The sequence below is a fragment of the Chiroxiphia lanceolata genome, chromosome 4 (genome assembly GCF_009829145.1).
Source record: "Chiroxiphia lanceolata isolate bChiLan1 chromosome 4, bChiLan1.pri, whole genome shotgun sequence".
Taxonomy (NCBI): Eukaryota; Metazoa; Chordata; class Aves; order Passeriformes; family Pipridae; genus Chiroxiphia; species Chiroxiphia lanceolata.
This window is the reverse complement of record NC_045640.1, coordinates 52,224,011-52,251,773: the sequence shown is the minus strand read 5'-3', so window position 1 is coordinate 52,251,773 and position 27,763 is coordinate 52,224,011. Positions and strand designations below refer to the sequence as shown.

Below are 27,763 nucleotides of genomic sequence, written 5' to 3'. Positions count from 1 at the left end.
CATAAAAACAAAGGAGGTTTTCTGTATGTTTGCAACCTGTATCATTTCACCATTTCAGTTTAGAGAGCTGTCAAACCAACAATCATGCTAGTACAATTAACAGTGTCTCGTACCAGCAGATGGTGAATCTGCCACCAAGACAGTCATTTCATATTACATCTAGCTGAAACTCACCAGAATTTTTCTGAAAGTAAGGATGCTCTTCAAAACAAACTAAGCATCATTAAAGGGGACAGGATTTTCTATTTTCCTCTGCAAGGAGTTACTGAATGCAACTGAAAGCACCAGGAAAAAACAGTATTACTATATGAATATTTGCAACTTAGCAGCCCTAATGACCAAGCACTTTGAATTAAAGCAACAAACATGTCATTTTGCACCTCACTGCTCTCCTGCTGATTTATTCTGCAAGGCCTAGAACATATTTGACAATTATCTAGACACAATATTTGAGGATTTTTTTTTGCACACACAGCACTTGAAAGTTTTGACCAACATATCACAGTCATCAGTGGTGTAGAAAACAAAAAACCAGCACAACTGAGAACAGTCCTTGTTTACTGCTTCTCATATCACCATCATGTCCTTCAACACCCTAGAGAGAATCCCAGGGAGGAAAATAATCTTTGCCAGTAGGTACTACCACATGCAATTCACCCCACACCAAGGGACCCCACTAACACTGCAGCTATTGTGAGAATACACTCCCACATCATCAGTGCCAGTTTACATCAACCTGGGACAGCTGTAGCCACTGCTTGATATTGCTCTTTTATCTGGCCACCAGTTTCATTTCCTCAGAGCACCTGAGGTTTTCCAAAACCTCAGGCAAAAGCTATTTTTAGCAGTGGTAAGTAATCTTAACAGATTTAAGAAACTCTGTGATTATGTTACAAATCAAAGCTGAACTCGAAGGAAAAAAAAAAAAGGATGAAATTTCCTCTGCTCATGTCATTAAATATATGATGAAAAGCAGAGTAAAACTAAATGAAATTGTAACTTTGCTGTAACAGGGAATCACCCTACTGCTGCATCAGAGTTGCTTTGAGATTTACACTGCACTGTGGAACAGCTAGGATGACACTAACATACAAGGACAACTGCTCTACAAGTTTTTGGCTTTTATTATGAGAAGTGATTTGAATAACAATAATCAGATGCCCCAGTTATGTAATGAACTCATAAAACATTTCCACATGTATTTTCTACAACAGCTGAGATCTTGCCCTAAATGACACATTTAGTTGTTCCACAGCAGAGAATGCCTTTACTTTGCAATCACGTACACAATCAAATACTGCTTTACACAATCACCCCAAATGCACTACACTTCAGAGTTTTACATTTGCATACAAATGCTGAGAGCAGCAATGGATGTGCATGGCATGTACTGTTAAGAGAAAAAAAAACCACTAAGTAAGTGAAAGAAAAGAAGTATTAAAGATCCAACAGATGGGAATGCTTAATGCAAAGACAGAAGTTACAGTCCTATTTGCAATTGTCAATTTGGTCATCTCAACCTCCTTTCACCTTGTCTCAAAAGGTGACCAGAAGAAAGGCAACAGAGGCAAGCACTGGGTTTGGGGAGGGGAAGGCATTCAGCATTTTCAAAGAGAGCAGCTTCTAACAGTGTTAACTAATGTATCCACAGAATGGGGACTCCTATGGTTAAATTAATATGGCATGCTGCAAAACTTGCCATGGTCACCGCTCACAGGCTTTAACTTAATCCCAGATGGAATTAAAAGAAAGATTTTCCCTCCCAAACGCTTGGCCTCTCCATGTTTTGCAGTTTTAGTTGCTGTATCCATGGATGTTAATAACTGAGTAGTCAGGGCACAGAGTTCTCCCCTAGATTCTTCCACCATCACTGGTGGAAGAGCAAGCTAACCAGCAGCTTCTCATTATTTCATTCACACATTATTTATTATGCAAAGGGACAGTTCAGCAATAGTTAACTGGCTCAAGTCATATAATCTACATATTTTACTGCTTCAGAAGATCTATGGCACCTAGATCTACTTTTGCTCCCCACTCCAGCCCTTATGTTGACAAACAACTTTAGATGTTCTGTGTAAGAACTAGCGATTTTTATGCTTTGTGTTGAAACCTGAAGTTGTTTGCCTGTGTCTATGTGTTGAGAAAGTCTTATTTTATGTGCACAAAGTTAGACAAGATCAGTGGTTTCACTGTCACATAGCTCTTACAAGAGGTGCAGATCACATCGAGTACAGGTACTTTTAAAAGAACTTGAATCAGTTACTTGGAGAGACTGTTAAATAATGCTTGTCTTCAAATTTGGTTTCAATTTGAGGAGGTTCTCTGGTAAGCAGTGAAGAGGTGCAGCGGTATAATGTACTCTCAAGTCACAAAAGCTGGCACGTGAAGAGTTCAAAGACTTGTAAAATCTTTCATTACTAGCAGTCAGTCATCTTTTTGACCAAGCACAAGTAGGAACAGGTACTTGTGAACAGCAGTTGATGCTGGTATTGAACATCCAGAACAATGTCAGTCATCTACTTTCTCTCCACAAGGTAAAACCACTTGATAAATCACATGACAACCACCTGGGGAGATCACCATCTGATTCATTTGCAGAAGTCACCATACAGAATCTGAACCTCCCTTTGACCTCAAAAAGAGCTTTTTCTTAAGAAAAATCATAATTTCTTTCCCTATATGAAACATGCTCTGTTGTTTGAAAGTTGTAACCCCTAGAGAATGCAGGAAGTACACATTATATCCCTACTTCTGGCAAATATGGACAAAGAATTAGCTCTGCTGGATTTCAAACCCAAAAGCAATTCTACACAAACAAGCTCCGTTCCCCAGCACATCCCCTTATTTTGCTCAGGATCACACTCTCTTACTGTTAGCTATCTGTCCTTACCTCAGGAAGGCGCTGAATAAAGGGGCACTAAATAAAGCTCTGGTGAGAAATTAAGGAGCTACATGGACAGATTTCTCTCATCCTGCCTATATTCCACCTTCTCAATATACAGTGACTACAGAAAAACTATAGAATTAAAGAAAATTATCAGAAAAACAACTATCAAGACCTTGCAGCACATAACTCAGGTTACAGTGACATATATATTTGAGACTTACACCACATTCTACACACTCGGTTCAAGCAGTTCAGAAACAGCAGAATAAGCCACAAATTACAAGAGATATGGCTGTAAGTTACCTGCCCCATTGATCATTGGGCATTATGTGAGTTTTTGAAGTCTGTGTAAAAAGACCAAAGGGGAACTGTGCAGCACTTTCAACCCATAGAACTCATTCCTATTTGTCACACATTACCAAAAGCTCAGATTCCCTTTTATTCTTTCTCCTCCAGTTTGCTCAGTATTTTTAAACTCTCCCCACCATTCTTGTCATTTAACCAGACAATTCAACCAGTGAGCTAGTTTGTTTTCTTTCATCACTTAGTAAGATTCAGCATTACCAATCCCAAAACTATGCCACTATCACAGCTTCAAATTTAACATTGCAAAAATCACAACTATTTTTTAACATCACAACAATAAACATTGGGCTAAAATTAAAAATAAGAAATTAAAAACCCACAGCAGCATAACAAACTGCAGACAATTTTTACATCTAAAAGGTTTCTTGCTCCCCTCTTGATCTACTGCACTAATGCAAATATTACTTCCTTAAGTCTACTTGACCCCTATATTCTGCATTATTGTTTCCATTCCACATAATTCAAAATAAAACACTTTTAGAAATATGCATCTACATGGTGCTCAGCAAGGATGACAAAACCAACCATTTATTAATTACTCATTCAGCTTATTTTGGTATGCCTTCCATAGGAACATATATAGCAGTTTTACTAGATAAGCCATTATAACATAGATACTCCTACTAAAAAAAAAAGAAAAAGGAAATACATTGAGGGGTTGTAGAGCAGCGTGAAACACATCCTTGTGCTATTCTGGTTAAGAAAGATGTTTTTGAAAACTCCAGCTCTTTCCCCTTGAAAGCCTTCCACCTACAAAAGAACAATGCTCAGAAGGGCAGTGTTCTCCATACAATAGCTGTTCTCTAGTATACCAGGGCATTTGTTTCCTAGGAAACAAGCTAAAAAAAAAATAAAAAACAAAAACGACAGAAAGTATCCAGTATGTTAAATATGCAAATAAAGTAGGTCACACCAGTTATATTTCACTCAATGAAGTGAAGAATCCACAACTCATTATATTCTGGAGTGCAGGATTAGTTTTTCAGTAACTGCTCAAAACTAAATGATCTCTATTTTTCCACAGGCACCCCTGAAGCACTCTCCTTTTTAGGAACAAATGCAAGATCAGCAAGAAAGGGCTTTACTTTCAGTATGAAAATACATGTTGTTTTAATGCCAAAATATTCTTAATGCAAGTGTATTCCAGCTATCTGCACAGGCTACAAAATTCTGAGCAAAGCATTGACAACAGCAAGTCACACCAAACCAAAGTCTGTTATTCCAGTCCAAGACATCACCAAATTTTAGGCAAGTTCTCACCGTCTTTGTCTATAGCCCTTAAGAGAGCTTCAGGCAGAGTAACTGGCTTCTTAACACACAAGCCAGGCCAAGCTTTACTGCAGTGGGAAGTAGAGGAAACAGAACAGAACAAACTACCCTTTTGAACAATACTTGTCAATGTCCTGAAGGTAATGTATCAGCAGTTGTTTCCCAAGCTCCCACGAAAAAATGAAGAAGGTCCTGGGAAGGTTGAGCAGGTCAGTCTCAAAAAAGAAAACAACCCAACAGCTGCATTCCCCACTCGTTCTTATTAACATGCTCTCCATTATTACACTTGAAATGATATTTCAAGAATATGCTTGGTCAGAACAAAAAGCACAGTTATTTATATTATTACAGCACTCACAGGAAACACAGGCTAGTGCAGTCAACCCAAAACAAGTGTCAAAAAACTCAAAATCTCATGATCAGCCTGTTTGAAATCATGGCAATCACCTAGCACAATACTAAATGAACAAAGCATCTTATGTTGTGAAAAGGCCATGCCAGCAAGCATAAAAACCATCAGCTGAATTATGGCAGTGTCAGTTCAGAGCATAATGAATCCTACACTGTAGCTACACACTCCCTCTCTGACACTGAGCTACTGCTATAAGTCTCTTCAGCTCATATTAGGGAGCTGTAACTAAAGTGCACTGGTCATAACTGAGGGTGGAAGGAACATCGCCTGGGGAAAAAAACCCTCCACCAATGCTATTTGTATTGCTTCTACAGTCTTTGCAAATCACAGTGTGATAGTAGGCAATTACAGTCTACCATGTACTTCAGGTACTGTTCCTATTTTCTTATCTTCTGGCCTGTAGAAGAGACCAGCATGAACATCAAAGGTGCCCTCATGATTCACGTGGGTTTTGTAAGTTTTGGTATTAAATAGAAGAGGATGCAGATATGCTTCTCAGTCCTCTTCTTCACCTTTAAAAGATAACACAAACACAAAGGTATGCCAAAAATTCAGGAAAGTGTTATTTATTTAATCAGCCAGGAAAGGACAGGGAAGAGCTTTACACAAAAGTCAATCTTCTGAACCCACAAGCAAGTCAAGTGACAGTGATTCACAAAAACACATTCAAGGATGATACAATTTCAGAACTAAAAAAGAAGTGAGCACCATCAACTGACAGGAAGGGTAAAATTCCTACAATTAATTTCATGAGTCCTTAGCAACCTTTTTAGGTAATCTCACCACACACCCTGGACTCTTTCTAGCAAAATATTTTTGGACTGACCAGAATTTAACAGAAATTTACACTCCTTCACATCACCACAAACAGCAAATCAGTGCACAAAATCTTTCTCATTCTCTCCAAGAAGAAGGTTTACTGTTTAAAAGAGAAAAAAGGAGAAAAAAAAGATAGGAAGAGTCAACACGCTGTTACAACTGCAACTCTCCAGAAGCAGCTAACAAAGGAAGACCAGCTTACTCAATTCAAGCACTAGCTGGCAAGTTCACACCAAAGAGCCACTATTGTTTGTACTAGCTGGGGTGCAGTTACAAGGAAAGAGCTACCAACAGCTACAGAAGTACTCTGGCACTGCACCTCAGCATGGATGCTGTACAGACGCTTGCTTTCCCATTCATCCTGCTGTATGTGACATGGAAATACAGGATACCAGCTTACAGGACTACTCATCTGGCACCTGCTACTAGCACTAAACTTACCGAAGGAAAAACACACGTGCACTTTTCCACATGTGTATTTTTTGCTTTCATATAACAGTTTACTTGCACAATATTGTCTCTAACTCCACCGCCAAGGTAGCTTTCAGTTGCCTAATCAGCAGGATAAAATGAACAGCATGAGCAAGTCCTGATACTTCCCTACCTCCAAATCCTTAAAGTCAATTACATAAATCAAGACATTTTAATGTAATGTGGATTAAAAGGTTCTAAGCTTAGGCATGCTTTGCTTTTAGGCTTTCACAATGCGGAATATTATTTAGTATGACAAAATGGGATAGCCTGTTTATTTATTCAGGAGAGGTATTTGAATTACCACTGACATTCAGTCATTGCTTCCAGATTTGGGAAATCAGACAAAGAAACACAGTAAACAGCTTGATCCTGAACACCATTCAGATCCTTTTAGTGAATCCTCCCACTCTCCCTGTGAGCAAGGAGTCACCAGTCCCATTATAGTCCTCCTCACCTAACCTAACAGCAGGATAATTCTATTCTGATCGATGGGTACTGAATACAAATTTCAATTACCGTGTAAGTAAAACCTGCTGTAAGAGTAATTGATTCATTCAAAGAAGTTCACCCAAGGAGCGGTGGGGATGGGTGGAGAGGAACATTTTTCTCACTGGTCTTGGAAGAATGTTTACTTGCCTTCAAGCTTAAAGAAGAAGAACTTTTCATCCTGCCTGTCTTCCATTATAAGCACCACACATAAAAACTGTGATTAAAGATACAGGGACATCAACCCTGCTCCTCTTGAATCTCATTACTGCATGCATATGCATTAGGCATTACTGAAGATGGTCCAGACACTAAATATACAGGGAGGAAAGGAACAAGCACTCTATTAGCAGGCAGTCTGGCAAGGCCACGGTTTCATTAAGCAGCAACAAAGCAGTTAAAGCACTCAGTAGTTGATTTCAGAGGTATTTTATTCAAAGACATTAAAATAAATCTAATTACAAAGGTAGTAATGGCATTTTGCTCTTGTTAAGTCCAATTGGTAGGCAGAACAGCAATTCTACCGTTGGTCCCATGATTATTTCCAAACATTACCATATGCTTATACAATTTCCATAATATCTATGACATTTTTAAGGAAAAATTTTAAAACAGAGCAAGTTTTCAAAAAGCACTTAGACGACCTATTAACATTTAAGATGAACTCCAGTCTGCTGTATTATCAATGAGAGATTCTTATCAGCCTCCGTCAGCCTGAAGCCACTTGTGAAGATGGCCACAGCTTACACTACTTTGGAAAGTTTTATCAAATTCTTACTTCGGAGAAAAGAGTCTTTGCAAATTAGGACCCTTTTCCACAGGAAACAAAAGGCAGTGCCATTGACTTCAGGTAAGACTCTCTAAGTGCTTGAAGCCTATTTTTGTTCAGTTAAGGCCTAAATAACTCTTAACAAAAAAAATTAACTTGACAGCTACACTTACCTTCATCAAAGAACCCTGGAAAAATGTTGTTGAGACTGTTCCCTCCAGAACTGTTCCTCCACTCAGAAGATGCAGATAATCAGAGCAATGCTTTGATGAAATGCCCCAACTGCCCAGTCAGAACTTAAAGCTCACAATAACATGCTAGAAGAAGATTGAGGGGGGAGTGTCCACCTAACCTAAAAACACTGCAGTTTTTAACAAAATGAACCATCTGGAAAAACGTTTGTGGCTTAACGTGCTCTCCCGAAAGTTAAAAGAGGATATGAAATTCACACACAATGTATCAATATATTTACACTCAAGCGCCCAATAAGCCAAACCAGCTTGTGGAATCCAGAGCAGGTGGGCATAGTTCCTTTAACAAAAAGACTAAAAATAATCATCATCCTCATCACTTATCACCTCTACAAGGAAGGGTCCTCACATTTAAGTACACTGAGCCAAAGAACATCTATGTCAGACACACACAGGGTAAATACAAAACAATCTCCTCACAAAAAGAATACAGTTGGGTCAGAAACTCTACATAGCCAATTTTGAGGCATGGCATTCCATCCCACCACTAAGCAGCTCCCTCTCTGCCCTCTGGGAGTTAAGAACCCCTTTACAAACACCAGGTTTCAAAACAATAAAGGCTCATTTGAGAAAACACTCCACTCACTGCTGTGCCCTAAGTCACACACACACGCACACACACACACAACGGCAACACAATAGTTCTGATGTTTCTAACTCTCCGATGGGGAGAAGAGAACAGGAATTAGCCCTGTATCTTCAGCAGCCATGGAAAGCACAAAAATAGCCTGCCTTCTTCAGGCAGTATAAAAAGCAGAAAGAAAGACTTGAAGTTTTGGTGAAACCCACATTGCTGATTCTTTTCTCTGCAAACTGCTCCAATCACTCAAGTACATAAAACATTTAGAGTTACTGGATTGCTGCTGCTATTCAGCCCAGTGGTAAAAGACTGTGACTGATACAAATGCGGAGGAAATTCTTGAGAAAAAGAAGAAAGTCAAGTGAAGATGATGTAGGAAGGTCTGATCTGCCATTGCACTGTCAGCCAAGAGTGGCCACAGGAGACTTTTGTATTTTAATTTATGCTCTCTCAGTCAGGCTGAGGAGCAGCAGCTGCTGCAGTAAGAGCAGAGAACGTATGGCTGTCAGCAGGGCAGACAGGAGGGCAGTCCTGATGCCTGATACCCTGCAGAGAGAAGAAAGATAGCAGAAAAAGAAAGACTTCCCCAGCAGGGACCCCTCACTGCAAAAACAGATTCTGGCTGGCAAGAGCAAAAGCTGTTCTCTTCAATGAGCTTCAGCAGTATTGGTATGGAGAAGAAGTGGAAAAACAGAACCAGGGAAAAACATTAAAAAAAAAAAATATATATATATATATACACACACACATAAACATATCTTTATATGAAAGTAAACATCCTAGCATATGCTGCTCACATTGGATTTTATTAACACTAGTAGAAACCACAGTTTTGTAGCAATTACATCTTTGGAAGTATACCTAGCCCACAGCATGAAATTCAGTTTACAGGATGGGTTTATTTCTTCTTCAGTAGAATCTATCATATCAAAGATCAGGGTACGATGCAAAACACAGCTATACAGCAAACACCAAGGATGTGGGCAAGAGAGGGAACCACTCTTTGTTGCTGCCAAGAAAACACTAATTAATCCAAGTAGTTCACATATATATATAAAAAAAACCAAAAATAAAACCCACACCCCCCCAAAAAAACCCCACACAAAATCACACACCTAAAAACTTAAGAAAACCAAAACTATCAACCAAACAAAATAACATACCTTTAAATGTAAAGCCTCAAAGCACTTTGTTCTATTGTGCAAGTTTTCATTGAAGTACTTCTAAAATAGATCCCCATGCAGCAAATAAAACAGATTTCAGGATGAACACCTACCAAACTGTTTTCTCAGGCCTTCTTCCTTTTTTTTTTTTTTTCCCATTTCCTATAACAACAGGAATTTAGATTAAGTTGTTTCTCTGGAAATCCTATTCCCAGTGGGATCAGATCATGGATCTGGGCCCTGGGAATAAGAACTTACAAAGGCATTCAGAAGCATTCATTTTTATTTCTTAGTAAAACAAAAAGTCTTAGAACTCTGTAAGCTTTTTTTTTTCCCCAAGCCTAGTAAACTAGCTTAAATCTAAAGTCAGCCTCTGCATGGTCAGCTAGCTCTAAAGGATCTGGTATTTTTTGGCGAGAACCTCATCACCAGGTTATGTGGCTCTCTTGCCTATCTCTTGTCTTCTCTTTGTCAGCCAGTAAATACAAGTAGTCACCCATGACACTTATGTTCTTCCTCCCTTCCCATGACTATTATGCAAATAAAGAAGAAAAGTCTCACATTTCATTTACCAGGTGTCAAATGCCATGGTATAATGTAAGGTGACTTCTGTAAACTTGTCTTAACAAATTTGCTTGGGCTACAACACAACCTTAGGGATGTCACGCTTATGATGACTCCAGAACCGATGACTCCGCTGTGCTGTCTGGCCACTGATTTACCTTATGCAACCCCTCAAAGTCGTACTCCTGGCACATTGGTCTCTGCTTCAGAGACAGCCTAGGCAGCAGGCAGCACTGCCCAAAAGCCACAGACTTGCTCACGGACTTTCTCAGGGTCCAGACAAGAAAGGAATTTCCCACCTTTCCTTCCAAAATAACAGATAAGTGCTATATTTGAGCTTTTATGTTAAAGCTAATTTCTAGAACCTACCAAAATAGTAATCAAAGGAAGGAATAGTCTGGCACCTGCCTGAGAACACCCTTCAGATTCACCTGCCTATCGCAGAACTCTCAGCCCTAGTATACCATTTTGTTACTTAATAAGGAGCCACCATAACCAAATAAGAACTCTGGGAGTGCAGACTGGCTCATTTCTTCCTTTTGGGAGGCAAGGGAAAGAGAGGATGAAAAAGGACAGAACTGCAAGCAATTGGAATCCTACATAAAAACTGCCAACTATATACCTTGCTGTTAAACACAGCCTGGGCTGAAAATGGTTAATTCATTGTAACTGGAGGAGCTGTGTAAAGATCCAAGTAGGTCACCATCTGGAAACTTAAAGCTCCTCTTCCCAGCAGAAAGCTTTTTCATCTGTGACATCCAGCTGTAGTTGCCTTGGACTGCTACACTTACTTGACTTTACACGCCTCCTACATTTGTAATTCAACCATCCGAACCACTGAAAAAGAAGGTATCCAAAATTTGTTTCTTAATGGTATTGTGTGGAAAAGCCAGGGGCAGGGTACAGAGGGAGCAGATAAAAGGTGTTTCAAACTACGTTCTTTAGATGCAGGATTTTCATTGTGGTTTCACAGAAACTAAGCAGATGAACATGAAAGTTAATTGACTCCAAGCTGCAGAATGCTTTATTAGATGCCTGTTGGAACTCCACCTCTCGCAAAAGTAAGCCAATACTAATAGGGAAAATGTACAGCTAACAACTGGATGTCACACACTTCAGAAAGTCAGAGATTCAAGGACCAACCAGATAAATTCACAAAGAAAAATCCATATAGGGATTCCAAGTACAAAGATACTAATTCTAGATCTGAAAGGCTGGGGATTCAGAACATACTCCCTAACATTTATCACTACCTGCCTTGTTTCTCATACTTCTTACCAGCTGGCCACTGTTCTAAGAATATTTACCTTAAAGAAACCTATTGTCTGGTCCAGTATGATCACTGGTATGGTCTCTGTTGCACTTCTAAAAAGGTTGAGGACTACCTTAACAGTGATGCCTTATTTTATTCTACATCAGGAATTCTATATCTTATTTATTATATATCAGGAAATGCTTCAATCCAAACATAATGTTAGATGTCAGAGAGGAAAGACTAGAACAGCTCACAGTACTTCACTATAAAAGCTTCAAAACAACTTTCTGCCCAACCCTCCGCAAGTTTTCATCTTGCGTCCTGTCCAAATCTAAGAACATTCTCTTTTATTTTAAATGCAAAATATCCATATTAAAAGGAAGACACTGATTTAAGTTTGTCTGAATTTAAACGAATGTTTCAATTCTATATATTCTCATTAAAGTAACAATTTCTTAAAAATTTCAGAGCTACCTTTAACAACACTCACAAAATTACTTCCAATACTACCTTTGAAACCTAAGAGTATTTACTCCTTTTGCTTTCGGTTACTTTACTGATGATTTTAGTTTGTTGAGAACATTTCACGAACAGCAAATACATAACTCATTTTGAACACTGAGAAGTCATTTTGAAATTTTGTAACAGTTTACAGATCATGCAGCCCAAACTGCTGGCATTATCTCAGCTTAAGCCTGAAAGAAGAATTTTCACTAGACACATTTATCCCAAGGCTCAAGGGAGAAAGAAAAGAGCGCACCTTTACCACTCTTAAGTGAAGTACAGCAGAAAAACCATTCCAAACTCCTGCTGGGTCATACCAGACCAGTATTAATAGTTTAGTTTCCATAACTTCTGTAGTAACTCTAGTTCTGCAGATTTCAACATACCTTTCACAACTCAGGCTTTCTTAACTCAGCCTGGGGTCAGTCAAAGGTATCAGACCTTGAAAACAATAGGGAAATGACAACTTGTCCACAGACTTCAAAGCTAGTTAAGATTAATATTTTCAAGGGACATTGCTCAGTCTACAGTGGGGTTTTTTTTCCAGATTGAGTCTGTCCATAAAAATTGTTAATTATGCCAAATATTAATTGCAGTGGTGGTGTTTGACATGGACAACACTCATAAAAACAAAACCTACATGACTTTAACTCCAGGCAGTTAAACTAGATAGATTTTTCAGTAGCAAAATGGTCCATTTAGTTCCCCTGGTCACATCCTCACCTGAGTGGAGCTGTCTTCCTCCTATGTCACTCTTCACCAGCCTCTCAGTTGGTTTATGAAGCCATACCTTACACTGGCCCAACTGTTCTAAGTTAGTTTAGCTGGCAAGGATACCATCTTGAAATGTCCTCTGGGAAAAAAGAACATCAAACCTCCAAACTACTTTTGATCTGTATGGGACCCCATCTGGAAATTAAAGATTATTCAAAAATGCCTTTTTATCACATCTTTCACACCGTACAAAACACAGCCAAATATATCTTAAAATAAACAAACACCTGTTCTAGGTATTTAAAAGTTGTCAATTCACACAAAAGTAACAGAAATCCAGACTACAGGATCTTCAAACTTTTAAATTTGAAACCATTAAAATTTTGACTTTTTTAATAAGAGGCGTAGGTGCATTGATATATTGTTTCTTCACATACTAAAGAGAAATAAAAGAGCAAGATTCTTTCCCTTGGGGAACTCCCTTGCATTGAATCTAGTCAAAAGGGAAGGCTCAGCACATCTCCAAAACTGTGGAGCAACTTTTGGCTCTGGAGGCTAATGTTTCATTTGAAGGTACATGACAATTTAGCTGATTAAGGATTCAGTGCAATAGCTCAAAGTTCTTCATCTCCCTTGGTGGTACAATGAATCTAAAAGCAGGGATTGTTAACTTTGACCCTTTTTTTTTTTTCCTGAGCCATCAATAAGAATCAGTTGCACAGTTCTTTAAAGCCTTCCTCAAAGGCAAAAAGCAAGGTGGCTCTTACTGTTTACTTTTAATAGTATTGAAACCACTGGTATTAGCACAGACTATAACTACCTACTCATATTGCTTTTCCACAAAGTGCTGAAACAATCCAATAGTAGAAAATAAATGCAATATGCATTAAGTTCTACATTTGGACTGTTTTTACTTTTTTTTTTTATCAATCACCAAAGCATAAACAAAACTAGACCGAGATGTTCAGTTCCCATTCAGCTATAAATTGATTTTCAGGTTTGATTTATATACATGGCTTCTTTTATGCTTTGTTTACAGAAATTATCAAGTAAGTTAGTGTGTCAGATAAAATAAGACACCATTAGCAGTAATGGAACATATTTCATGCAGAAGTCATTCTCTTTAGCCCAAGACGCTGTTGAAGTTCAGATGCCATAAACCAAATGTGGAGATTTCTTATGTGGCTAATGGTACACCACATAAGTAGTGGTATTTTAGAGCTGAGCATTAGCAGCTCCATTGGACAAAGATTTATCATGAAGTTGCTGCTGTTATGTCCATGCCTGGCAAAAGCAGGACTCGGTGCTCAATGAAGTACTATGAATCACTAGTTATAAAAAATGACACCGGTGACCAGCTCGCTGCCCAGACTGGTGGCAAGGCACATAGCCTGCAGAAACCACTGTTAAGTGGTATTTCAGCACATGTAAAGCTATTTCATCCAAGCACACCACTACTCTACAACTAGAGAGAATACAGTCACAATTGCTTGCTGAGGACAAACTCTATGTGCTTCATTGGCTGAGTTCTCCCAGTGCTACAAGTACTAGAGTCCCAAATAGCTGCTGCTACTGAGGGGAAGTTATCATCTAAAGGACGGTCAGGTAGGATGCTTCCTCTAAAACACAAATGAGGAGGAACGCTGCCTGATAGGCTCCACTGTTCTCTGCCAGAGTTTCTGGTTAAACTACTGTAACACCCTTTTTGCCAGCTCTTAGCTACTTAGGCAACTGAAGTAATTGCTCTAGCTCTTATGAAAGACTTTTCAGTGTTTTGTTTCGGATACCTCTTTGAGCTTTCCCACACATCCTCCCTTTTTTGTTTGGTGTTTTTTTTTTTTTCTGTAAAAAACTACATTGTTTGAAAAACAATTATGCAGCTGCCAACAAGTGATTCCCACTGAAGTCAACAGGATCTGCTCTTACGCAGAGGGTTGTAACAAGTGCCCAATCATTTACAGTGCTGAAAGCCTTTGTGCTCTATACCCTAAGTGGATGAAGGGCAATGTGGGGGGGCTCATGTAAAATTAATACCACATCAGGAAGTGCATGAGGGAGAGGGAAGGCACTTAATAATTGATCCACAGTTTGTTTCTCGGAATTCTGAGACATCTTTATGGACGTTTGTTTTGGTTTGTCTTTGTGGGGTTTTTTTCCAAGGTAGAAAGTTTTTAAACTGAAGTTCTACTAACAAAACAAAGTGAAACAATAACAAGAGAGCTCCCAGAATGGCGCTTTGATAACAATAACTGCAGAAAAGTATCTTCGCAGAAGGTAACATGGAGATACAATAAAAAACAAGGCAGTGTTTTTCAGACAAAATATGACTATCCTCTCACTTTTAAAAGACTACATTCTTAAATTTAAACACCTTCTGCTTTATGAACAAGTGGTGTATTCCATTCCTGCTCTTTTTGTGAAAAGTTACAGGTTTCTCTTCTCACCATCCTTTACACAGAAGTCCAATCACATCCCACAATGCAAAGTCCATCCTTCCAACTTATAAAGTCCTTTGAATTCTTCAAGCTAGGTGTCTAATACTGCTCACTTGAACAATTTTGACAACACAGCTACACCAGAAGTGTTCTACGTTGCTCTATAAATATCTGCAGTCATTTTAAGGACATGTTACAGTGGCAGATTGGAGCAAGATAGCCTTTTAAAGTAAATGAAAATCTGACCTTGGTACACTACAGAGATTTAAACAAACAGCAAAACCCACTGGAGTTCTTATCATCTCCAAAGATACAAAAAAGGAATCCCACCAACTCTCAACATAAAATATGTAGAACTTTACACTATTTTTCTAACTCATAAAGCAGGAACAACCACCAGCTTCTTTAAATTTCAGTCCTGTACTCCAGCCTCAAGTTTTGTTGAGATCCTGTGCTTCAAAAGCAACAAGCCTTCCATGTGGTACAAAAAAGGAGACACAGCACATCACTCAAATCTCTGCTGACCATGCCAGTCTCTACAATAGCCCCATCCATTCCACCTCACCTGATCCTACACAGCTCAGTCCTGCAGCAATTGTTTATGAATTGCTATGAAATGTGAAATTCTTCACATCAGAGCCAGAGCAGTGTGTACAGTTTTGATATTCACCAGACACACAGTTTGACACAACTAAAGAAGGTGTAATTTGGAAGGTCTTGAACCAATACTAAGGCTTGCTGTTTCAAAAAGAGATACTTGCACATTACACTGAAAGGAGGCACATGTTTATGGAACAAAGTTGTTTGCCAAATAGGAACAAGCACCTTAAAAATGGTACCAAAAAAATTCAGTGTTGGGTTTTTTACTTCTCCTTCCCACTTCCCTGTGGACATGTGGCTGAATTCCAGAAACAAAAACAGCAAACTGCACCTCTTGGAGCACGGCAATGACCATGCAGAGGCTCTTGTGGGCTAACAGCACAGACCCAGCTGAGCTTTCAAATCCAGGTGACAAAAGCAAGAACAGACACAAATAACTGTAAGACACAAAAAGAGCTTTCTTGGAGAATGGAACAGTCTCTGCAAGTTGGAGTACAGCACAAACTGAAAGGAGGGCAAAACCAACAAGAATCAGGTAACAAGAGGCACAGTGATTTATCCAGGCAGTAGTAAGCTGCTATTGACAAGAAAGCCACAAGTAACAGTGGAGTACATCATCACTGTCACTTATTAAGTATGACATTTAAAATAATATATGAAATACTGGATGATAGGGAGTTCACTGGAAATCACACACACACACATACAGAAATTTCTGGGATGGGAAAAGTTGAAGACACAAGCTACTGTTGCCCACTGTTGCTGTCCTTTTGCCTTCGTCAGAGGTCAGCCCCTCTGCAGAACAGCTGATAGGGTCATGAAACTATGGGGCAGAGAAGAGTACTCAGAACAACAAAAATGGCCAGATGGGAGTTACAACTCATTCACCTGTTACAGTGGCACAAACTCTTCAGTGTCAGTCTCATCAGGACTGGCAGTGGTTTTCTTTAATATGCAAAGTTATTAACTGCATCTGTTCAGGAGCTACTTTCTCTCCCACAGGCATGAGAGTGGTTTAGGAAAAATGAAGGAAAGCAGAGGTCAACAAAGATGTAAACCATGTAAAACCTTAACAGGCTTATGTTCTTGAGTCAAACACAAACTTACTTGCATGGAAAAGTTTCTGCAGAATAAAACATTGATTTAAATATTACCACAAATCACTAGACTTACCCAGGAAGTGGTTTTGCCTATCTTCAAAATGAAGAAAACAAAACAAAACAAAAAAGCAATGTTTTCAAACCACACCCAGCCCACAGAGCTGAAGCGGGAACACAACTGGTGACTATGCCAGAGCTCCCAGCAGGAGCAGAACAGTACAATAGTCAGAGGAAGCAAAAAGTCCTTTGCCTGTAACAGCAATTAGATGGGTTTCCAGTCCCTTCAAGTGCTCCTTTTAGATAGATAACAATAGATAAATACATAAGTTAATAATGAACTTCTGCTCTAGCAAGTAAAAAATAATTTTTTTAGTACTGCATTATTTTATGTACATGTTATATATATATATATATATATATGCATGCATAGTGTTATATATATAAATGTATCTCCAACATTAAATGCATACTAACCTTTTGTTTGTAACAAAGCCACCAGAAAGGATACTACTTGGGAAGGGATAATCATGACAAATTCTCTTCAGAGAGATCATTTGCCACCCCATCTAGCAGGCCACTCCAGTGAAGGATTTGCATTATTACAGCGAGTGGCATGGTGTTTAGAATGACATTTATGGGAAGGAGAAGAAACTAGAGAGGTAAATGATGGAGTTGTCCACTCAACCTTAAGTTCAAATTAAGTTCACATTACAATAAACTTGGTAGACAAACATTGCTCTTTGTTTCTCCACTTCACTGAGCACTAAGGAGAAAACAGATCACCACCACAACTCTTACAAAAACAGAGATCAAAGCGCACCAGAGGGGTATTCCCAACTAGCCAATGTCTACATAACAGTCCTCACTGGAGTGAGCTATCTGTTAACACAGCAGCATGTCTTACACCTCTGTGTACTCCTGAGTCCAAAACCACTTTACCTAGAGCTGAGACAGGCCATGCTGGTACAATCACTTAAAGCTGATCTGTGCAGGGAAAGGAGAAGACGGTCCTACCATTTTCCCATACTTCATTCTTGCAGCTAAACAGCAGGTCAATAGAAATTGTTCCAGATGAGAGAGTTCTCAGTCAGATCTGGTAACTGACTGCTATCAGTCCACTGAAGCTGTATTAACACGTGGTTCTGCAGCAGCCTTGTGCCAGCCTCAGCCACTTGCAGCCCCCCTGCTTTCATTTTGACACTAGAATTTGCAAGATAGCACACCAAAACCAGCCATGAAACTACTGCCAACCAAGGTGGGGAAGTGGCCCCGCTACAAAAATAGGTCTTTCTATGTATTGAGAGAAGAAAAAAATTTGAATTAGGCAACACCTCACATGACCCCTTAATGCTCACAGAAAGAAAAAGAAACAAAAGAATGCTCATGATATCAAGCAATATTGATTAGAAACTGGACCTTAGTAATTTTTCAAGCAAAATTATACATATTTCATATTTATATATACACATTTTTATAGTCTTCACAAGCCAAAGGGCTGAATTTTCATCTAGGAATTAATTGGATAACTCCTTGGAAAAGAGGGATTCTAACTTTGCAAGTTTTACCTCTTCTTTTTAAATTATTTTAATTTTATATTTCATTATTGTTGGACTGACTGAATTCACACATATTCCTTTTGACATACACCCACATCAACTGGCAGTCAGGAAGACAACTTTTATGAAATGCTATCTTATACCCACAGGGAACCTTTCTAGTTTTATATTTAGGTGGCAAAAATAAAAATTAAAAAATCTGAAACCCTTGCTCTGTGCATAGTAGAACACCTCTGTATACTCCCAGCTGAGAATAGCCCCGGATACTTGCCAAACCTCCTCTTCATTACCTAGTAGGACTCAATGTTTCAAACTGTCACCATTTCAAAATTCTGTTCTCCAGCCTGAAACACTCTAACCTCATGGCATTGCGAAGACAAACTTGAGAGTGATCTTCCACAAGGTGACACAGTTAACCGAAGCATTGCATGAAGCAGCAAAACCTTTGCCATATATTATCTGTAAATGTTTTTCCTCAGTGTCTCTGCTTTTATATATAAAGCATTTACAGCACGTAGAGGGAACTCCCATCAAGCTCTTTTTAAATCACAGAACACAGAATGCAGCAGAAGAGATGCAGTTCAGTGCGAGGGAAGCACAGAGAACCTAGCCTCACAAGGGTAAATATATGCATATGTGAAGCTTACATGGGTACATAAAGCAAAGGTGTCCAACAGGCAGAACCTGTGATGCAGGCTCTGACAAAATAACAGATACCAGGTGGATCTGCTTGCGGTGACACCCCACACAAAGTGCTACTGCATCTTTGCTTAGGGCACCAGAGCTCAGTTGAGAGAGTCTGCCCTCTTGACACAGAGAAAATCCTGACATAAAACAGTGTTCCACATCATAGAAGTTTTGCCCCTAAATCAAAGTAAATTAAGCTGGGCTCTCATCAAATGTAAGCTACTAACACTAGGAAACACCCAGTAGGTTGAGTTATTTCAAGTATCCTTGCAGTATCATTTCTATCACACTCATTACCCTCTAACAGTAGCTCACTGGAGCTAGGACTGGAGACACACTCAGGTTTTAACTCATTAACACTGTGATCAAGAAAACAAAACAGAAGCCTCTATGAACCCAAAGTATTGCATGTATCTAAAGATATCTAGTCTCCTTTTAATGCTTTCTTTGAATTTAATACCACAAAGAAGGACCAAACACTTTCAGAAATAATGTTACTTGCTTATTGAGGAGAAAAAGAACCTATTTAAGCAAAAGTTCCTACAATTCTTTTTTTTTTCCATAAGAAGTTATGTTGTTAGGAAAACCAGGTGACAAAAGGTACAGAACAGATATACAAAGTGTCTTCATAATATGTATTTGCTTTGCTGCAAAAAGAAAAAAGCTCTTCCATCACCATACATCAGGAACTTTGCCTGAAATGATTTTCAATATTATTTGATGTAATGGAGTCTTCACTAAGAGCACAGGGATTTTCAAGGCCTGGAAGAGGCATATTGATTTTTCCCAGTTCTGTGGGAAATTGACAGTTCATTCATAAGATCCTCTGTGTGTGCTGAAATACTTATTCTAAATGTGTCCAGAGGAAAGTGGCTGGGAAGTTGAAACATTAGCAGAAGAATCTGATGTGGAGACTGATGTGTATTAAAATAAATACCTGTACTGCCATTTGGCTCATTTATTTTATAAAGTTAAAGGAGTAGGATCTGACTGTTTTTAGCATCTCCGCAAGTTAGGCCATCTGGAGGTTATATGAGATCACACTGAGTCAGAGTTTGATACCAAATCAAGCACCCCTGACTGCAAGCCTCAGTGTGTTAGTGACATTTTTAAATGCCAGCATAAGAAGGCGGCTGAACTGCTCTAGATCTCTGTGTATGTTACAGAAGTAGCTACAACGAGCACTGTGCCAACAGTGACATCCACCCACAACAACCCTTAACACCTGCACAAAATACTGCTGAAATCAGTGAAAATCTATATCCACAGTGATCCATGAGATAGGATATTTTGTGGCAGGAGCAGCAGAACAATCACAAAAAATGGAATGTTTTCCAAACTCAACAACAGTACAACGAAAAAGAAACAGATTATTCTTTACTGATTTAAGGCCTAATGTTTTCCTAGATTTTGCACTGTAAATGTGTCATTAAATGCAATTCAGTACATTCATTAAAAAATGGATAAGCTTTTTTTGTTTTAATTCTTTACTGCATTGCAACAATACTTGCTAACTTTTATGAGAAACAAAGACAGAAACTGGTATAAGAGTACAAAGTCACTATGAAATGCTAGCTAGTGGAAAAGTCAGATATTAAGAAGAGTTTAAAATATTACCATACTGGAAGGCATTTAGGGCTAATGCTAACAGTGACTTCTGGGTCATCTCTAACAGAGCTGCGTTACTTCATGAGCTGTTTAGCTTCTCACTCCTGTCCATATCAATAAAACAGTGACAGTCCTGTTGACAGACTACTAGTCATGCACTTGAGAAACGTGCTGCATACTTTGGGCAAAGCCAAGTCTGAAGGCTGGTTCCCTCCTACAGCACTATGGTTTCAGATTAGAATCCCCTAACTGGCAGAATTAGGTCAAGCAATTTCTTTGGGTCAAAAGATATTCTCTCTCACCTCCAGTTTTAATTGAAAGCAAAGCATTATACTCTAAATGTTCACAGCAAATCTTCACAGCTTACTGCTTTTGGTTAATGGAGTATAAACTGTTGAAGTACCTAGCCTGAACACTTAACAACACATCAGCTTCTTATTCTAAATTTATTACTTGTAGTAGTCCAGGTGCCAAAACCAGTTTCTAATTTGTTTTTAACATAGACTTCATAAAGTCTATTTGTAGGAATGCGAATCAAAAGAAAAGGAAGCAATGTAAGCCCAAGTTTCTCATCCTCTACTAATCATTAACTTGCATCTTACAGAGTTTAAGGAACAAAGAATAAATTAAAGTTCACTAAGAAGTACATGAGGATTGTTGTAATCTATAGAACTAGGTTTTAGAGAGCATTCTTAAATGGTAGATTACATACATATTTTCAAATTCCTGTCCACTGGAGAGGATAGAGAAGTTCCTTACGTTTTTCTTCTTTCTACTCTCCACACAAAAAGAACAACAAAAAAAACACCCAAACCCCTCCTTCTCCCTTGCCCCCAAAAAAAACTTTCTCCCCCATATTTTCCATCTGAAAATTATCCTACATCTATTGCACCTGGTACATAATGTTTTTGTTTGCTTACAAGAATATGTTTTCTGGGTTCCCATCTGGGAAAAAAGCCTTTATTCCCCAGTATAGGTGATGCTTGCCTTCCCTATATGCCTATTATATCATATACTGCAGTTGAATATGTACATATTCATACACATAATCCATACACCAAAAAGTTTACAGTTACAAGACTGCCTTATGGAATTAAGGTAGCACATCCACCTTGATATTCAGCGTTACAGAACATGGCTTTCTTGCCTTTATTAAGGAAGTATTATCAACATGCAACAAAGGGGATGAGATTAGGACCAAAGATAACCTCTTTTTACACATACATATACCAGTAAGATGTTTCATTTGCAGAAGTATTCTGTTGGGACTGCCCGTACTCTGCGTGCCACTCACATTTTTCTCCGACCGGAACATTAAAGATTCAAAATTGACTCTTCATACTTTGAGATAGATGTGCAACCAGAAAAAACTTACTCTGACAATTCAATCAAGGTGAGAGACTGGTAAATATATTTACCAAATTCATCTTTGACAGAGAAGAAAAGTATGTAAGCTGCTTATGATAGTTTCTATAATATTCTCTTGAAGTACATTGACATCAAACAGGAGGAGTCACACAATCCATCACAATGAGTTTTCTCTACCTCTTGTGCCCTTATGCTTCTTCAGTCTTTCAGAAACTAGAGACATCAAAGAGTTTAAAACAGTAACATATTTACAAACACCTAGTTTGGGAAAACAAATATTTATGAGAAAGGAAACAGTTTCATCCATGTTCCTTACCTATTTCTTTTTGTATGACCAATGACACAGCCTACCACCAAGCTATAAGGGAACATAGGGCAAGGAAAAATTTTATGCCATGAACAATCTCTAAAAAAAACTGAAGCAAGTCCCTTGGAGCCAGCAGCTACTAAATTTTTATATGCATTTGAAATACTGGGGCTACATCTGCTGAAAGAGACACTGAAGAGTTCAAGAATCACAAGCTCACAACAAGCATCTATTTCATCAATATATACACCACTGCCCTTCACTGTTACAAAACAGCAGGATACTTGCCCAAAACAAGCATTGTTTTGCTTCTGGCAAGACCACTTGTGGAATGTTTAGCTATCTGTGCTATTAAGAAATGCAAAATAAAAAATAAAAATCATTTGATCATAAAAGAGGGAAGGGAGGGAAATGAACAGAATGTTTCCACTTCCACTGCAAGGACGTCTTCTCAATGCAAATTTTTAAAGATCAAATGCTACAGAATGCATTAGAAAATTGCACGGACCAAACATTGATTTGTTTTGGCAAGGGAAAATTACATAACCCAAACTTCCTTGTGGATATCTGAAAACCAGCTGACATCAAAAATTATCTTTTCCCCCTCTGAAAACAAACTATCAACAATGTACAAAATTTAAAAAGCAATCTATTGGTTGTCCTTTAAAGGTCACTGCACTTTTCCAACACTTTTCCCATAACACACTTACATAACCTTATTTTCTTTCTGTTATCTCTCTGTAATTCGGAAGACTAGACTCCCATATGGTTGCCATCAAAACCATCAGATGCCAAGCAAATTAAAACACAAGTTATGACTTGTAATATGCTGATGTATCATAACTGCAGCATATCTCACAGCTTACAGTGAATCACCAGATAAAGCAAAAGTTTCTGAGTTGTCAGTGCTTTTTATATCTTTCCAATTAGACAAGGGTCAGTGGAATCAAATGGGGATTGAAATTCAGAGTTAAGCAATAGTATATATATATATGCAGTTTCCATCAAATATAATAAAGCACAGAGAACAATTTAAAACAGCTCTTGGAACTAAAGTCAGCCTAAAACTGTCTTGCAAAAGTAGAGGGGGAAAGAGGGAAAAATGGTTCTTGCCCTTTGGGAAGCTGGGTGGCCTACTTTGACCTTTTGCACTCTATCTTTGACAACATTGTACATGGAAGCCTAAGGGGAAAAGGAGGGAGGAGCATCATTTGTTTGCTTTCTTTAACTACAGAAAAATGCTTTCTCTTACCTTATATTACAGCTTATGGTTTACCTAGACAAAAACAGAGAGGTTCATAAAAAAGCACTGTCTATTCCACCAGCTGCCAGCCTAGAAAGGTAACAAACCATGTGGTGCTTTGCACAGGCATTATGCTAATCAAGTTAAAGCACAGGTGTGTGCCCCATGAACAACCTGCAGAAGGACAGCAGCTGAGCAATGCGAAGGGAGGCATAATATTGAGTTCTAACTTTTGATTTAGATGTATTTGTGCCTATTAGTTCTCCGTTCCTAAATCTTACTTTGACCACTGCAAAATGAGCTTCCCTTTTCCATGACAGCATAGTAGTCTCATAAAATAAGTTTTTCTGAACAAACACTTTCAGCGTATTTACCAACATTAATACCGAATTTCCAAAAGAAATTAAGCTTGCAAATATACCTAAAACATTAATTATGCATAGACTCAGCAGATAATATTGTCTTCTACAACAGTATGAAGCACATATTTAGGCAAGAACATGTTACCTAGTGTGATGCAAGTCTGAGAACTATCTTCAAAAAGCATACTGTCACCTTTAGTCACAACTACGTACAGACCATTAGAGTGCAACTTTCCCATAGTCATTGCTCTAATAATTCAGTTGTGTTTTTTAAAGAAAGAAATATCTAACCAGCACAAAACCAAAAAGACAAAAAGGCCTGGTAATTTATTTTGCCCATATTCTGTGGCATTTAAAGCCTCGGATTTTTTGTAATAATTTCAGTTTAAGTAGCATGTGCAATCACTCTCCCAATCATTTCAGCAGATCTATAACATTCCTCTATTCAAGGCATTGACAATTTTCTTGTCAAAATCATTACTCTTCCAACTCATTCTCTTTTAGTCCATCGGTTTATGATGCAGAATAAAGAGTATTTCCCACTTGTTTACATTAAAATTTTTAAAGGTTGTGTTGAAACAACTATATAACGATGCTCAGGTAAAAGGTCTATCAAAGGTGTGCTACGTATCTCCATGTTTGCAAGATCCTGGAGAGTGTCATGGCATTAATATGACAACCTCTTAATCATTTTGACCTGTATAAAATTACTACATTAGTGGCTATTTTTGGTAATTACTTTCTGTAAACAGCCAACTGAATTTGCAATTTTCATTTACAGCTTTTCTGGCCTAGTTTCATCATAGACTATTGAAGGATTTGCTATTAATTCAGTAAAAACAATATTAAAATGTATTCTATGAGAGTAACTGCCTATATTTTCACTCCAAATCATGAAAGATGCAGGCTTTCTTGTAAAGAGATTACAATATTCTAAAGAAATGACTAAACTCTTATAAAGTGCTTGGTCTCCGTGAATTTCAAGAAGTTTTGCCAGGAACACAAATGAGATGATTAGCATTTCACAAAAGAGGAAATCTGCAAGGGCCACACATCAAGCAAGTGGCTGAGTGGGTGATATACAATTATATTTTTTTCAGGTTTTCAGATTAGCATTCCAATAGTATAAAGCCTCTGGCATAGTGGAATATCCTTTGGCCCATTCAGTTACAAGAGAGGCACACCTGCAGAAGCTGTGCTGCACCAGCCCCAAGAACACAGGATTAGAAAACGAGTAGCTACAGAAAACATAGTAAAACATACCACTTTCCCACTTGCACCCTGCACACATTAACCTTCAGAAAACAAAATGAAGGCAATTATAGGGTGTATAGCCTCTGATATACTGACAGTGCCTGAAACAGCATGTTAACATCGTTATGTAGATTTCACCATAATCTCCCTCTCTTAGTCCAAGGACACTGCACTCAAATGTTCCTCACAGCACTTGTTTCCTGCTGAAAAATATTCATGCTCACATAAACATATGCATAGGAGAATCCAAATAAAGAAACAGACAAGTGAAAAGAACCATGGCAAACTCAACCACTAAAAACTGAACGGAAGAGTACAATCAAAACAGCTCTGTCGGGTCAGAATACTACAAAGCTTGCTACCACTCATCTCCAGGGGTCAGCCTGGGGCCAAGTAAACACCGACATAAAGCCAGAGTCAGGTTCACTCTTGCAGCATACCTTCTTGATTAAGGAAAGGTATTTCAGTATAAAAATGTAATTAATCAAAACTCCCATCCTTTCAAACATCCTCTTCAGGTATCTTTATTTTCCAGGAAAACAGACTTGAGATTAGCTATGGATACCTGCTGCCCATGTAACCACTCTCTGTTCTCACCAAGGGGACAATCAGAAGCTCAGTACTGCTTAGGTTTTTTCTCTTCTGTTCTTCCCCATTTTCATCCATAAAACTTCAAAGTGGTGTGGGGTTTTTTCCTCAATTCTCCTTTCTAGTCCAAACAAGCCACTATAGTGGATATATATTTAACTTGCTTTCAAAGCCCCTCAAAAATACATTCACCCTACCTGGGTTTGTGCATGTTTCTCATTGTTATGTGGAACATCTCATGACAAGAGAGGGATTGTACATGTAAGACCCTTCACTCGACTTGAACATTCTATGCAGTAAGAAGACCTCATCATTTACACCTGTGTGAGAATGCTCACATCCTTCCCCTCTGCGGTTCCGAAATTTGGCATGTACATACAAAACCAGCTGCTTCTCTTTCAAATCCAACACGTGGAGAAGATGCTAGAAGTACTAGTATATGAAGGTTACGTTTCACTATACAGTTCTGCCTACTCTACAGCCAGAATGGTGCAACAAGATACTGTGCAGGCAGATCACAGCCAGAATCCCAACAAATGCCCAAGCAAGCCTCCCATGGGCTTGAACTTTAGGGATGGGTGGAAATACTGTTTCCCTCCTCCTCCATTCTATGCTTGCTACTACTAGTATGTGTTAACAGCTAATCATAACAAACCCTTGCCATACTCAGCTTCACCATTGTGCAATCATTAAACATCACTGTTCAGAGAACCTGAGCTGTGATTTTATTATTATTATTATTTGCATCTAACAGGGATGTCAGCGTGAAAACACGCAGATCAATTCGTTCTCCAGGCCCGGGTGTCTGGCTGCTCCCTCCCTCCCCCACCACAAAGCAGAGGAGGGGAAAGGAAGGAGGAAACAGGAAAAAAAGGAGGGGCAAAAAAAAAAAGGCACGAAATCCTCTTCGCACCTACAACAAAAGCAATTAGGAGGGCCGGAAGGGAAGAGGAGCCGGCATCCCCGGGAGGTGGAGGAATGCAGCGCCACAACTTGCCCGGGGAAGGGCTGTCCGGAGCCGGGTGGGGGGGTGTCGGAGGCGGCGGCACCCCCGGCCTCGCACCCGCACCCCATCCAAAATCCCCCCGCGGCCTCGCGCCTGGCTGTCACACGTCCCTGTCGCTCCCGGCCGTGCCCAGACCGTGGGCGCCGGCGGCCGGGATGGAGAGGGAGGAGGATGAGGAGGAGGTGGCAGAGGAGGACACGAAGCGCCGCGCAACCGGCTCCGCTTACCCAGAAAATGACATTGAAGCCGAAGATGAAATATTTGATGCAACAACTGACTTCAGGCCCCTTGTAGTGCTTCCCGGACATCCTCTGCGCTCATGAAGACGCTTTGCTCGCGGCCAGGGTGAGAACCAAATGGGGGCGCGGGGGGGCCGGGAGGGGGATAAAAAAAAAAAAAAAAAAAAAAAGAGGGGGAAGACTAGGAGGAGGGGGCTGGGAAGACTGGAAGGAGGGTGGAGGTAAGACTACGAGGAGGGGTGCGGGTGCGGCGCGGCGGGCAGGGCTCAGCGCCGGCTCCGCGCCGCGGGGAGATGCGGCAGCAGCGGCGCGGCGGCGGGTCGGCTCCGACTTGCCGGGCGCCGGGGATGGCCGGCGAGCAGCTCCCACCTCCTCCTCCTCCTCCTCTTCTCCCGCATGGAGGACGCCCTCGGCTGCTCGCGGCGGGAGGGAGGAGAGAAGGAGCGGGAGAGGCGCCGGCGGGGCAGGATCTGCCCGGGCAGAGGCCGGAGCCGCGCGCTGCCCCGAGCGCGCCCCCGCAGCGCCAACGGCCGCCGCGCGCGCCCGGCCCCGCCCCCGCCCCGTGATTGGCGCCGCTCCCCGCCAATCAGACCGCGCGGCCGCCGCCCGCCCCGTGTGGGCGGGGAAGGGGCGGAGCTGCGGCCCCGCTCCCTCCGCAGCCGCTCCCGGGAGTTCCGTCCCCCTGTCCTGCTGCCATCCCTCCCTCCCTCCACTCCGGGGTGACACAGGTCCGGGAATGCCGAGACGGCGAGGAATAGCCGCGCCTGGCACGGACGACAGCCCCGGTTCCAGGCTGGCTGCGGTAACGAGGAGGAGCCAGACCGTAATTACACCGTGTGTGTTGTTCTGAATGGGCGCCCTCGGATCGCGTCCCACGGGACCCCGTGTGCGCAGGAA

General features: G+C 40.0%; 1 protein-coding gene across 2 annotated transcripts in view; it reads right to left on the bottom strand.

Annotated features, from left to right (window-relative positions):
* Positions 1-27,354, bottom strand: part of TSPAN5 (tetraspanin 5) — an 85,575-nt gene extending 58,221 nt beyond the window's left edge. The window contains exon 1 of one of the 2 annotated variants that reach the window (XM_032685322.1): positions 26,855-27,354. In XM_032685322.1, coding sequence (XP_032541213.1) covers positions 26,855-26,935 — 81 coding nt within the window. In that variant the 5' untranslated portion in view covers positions 26,936-27,354. The remainder of the gene's footprint in view (positions 1-26,854) is intronic. The other variant, XM_032685321.1, reaches the window with a different exon arrangement.
* Positions 27,355-27,763: the final 409 nt, after the last annotated feature.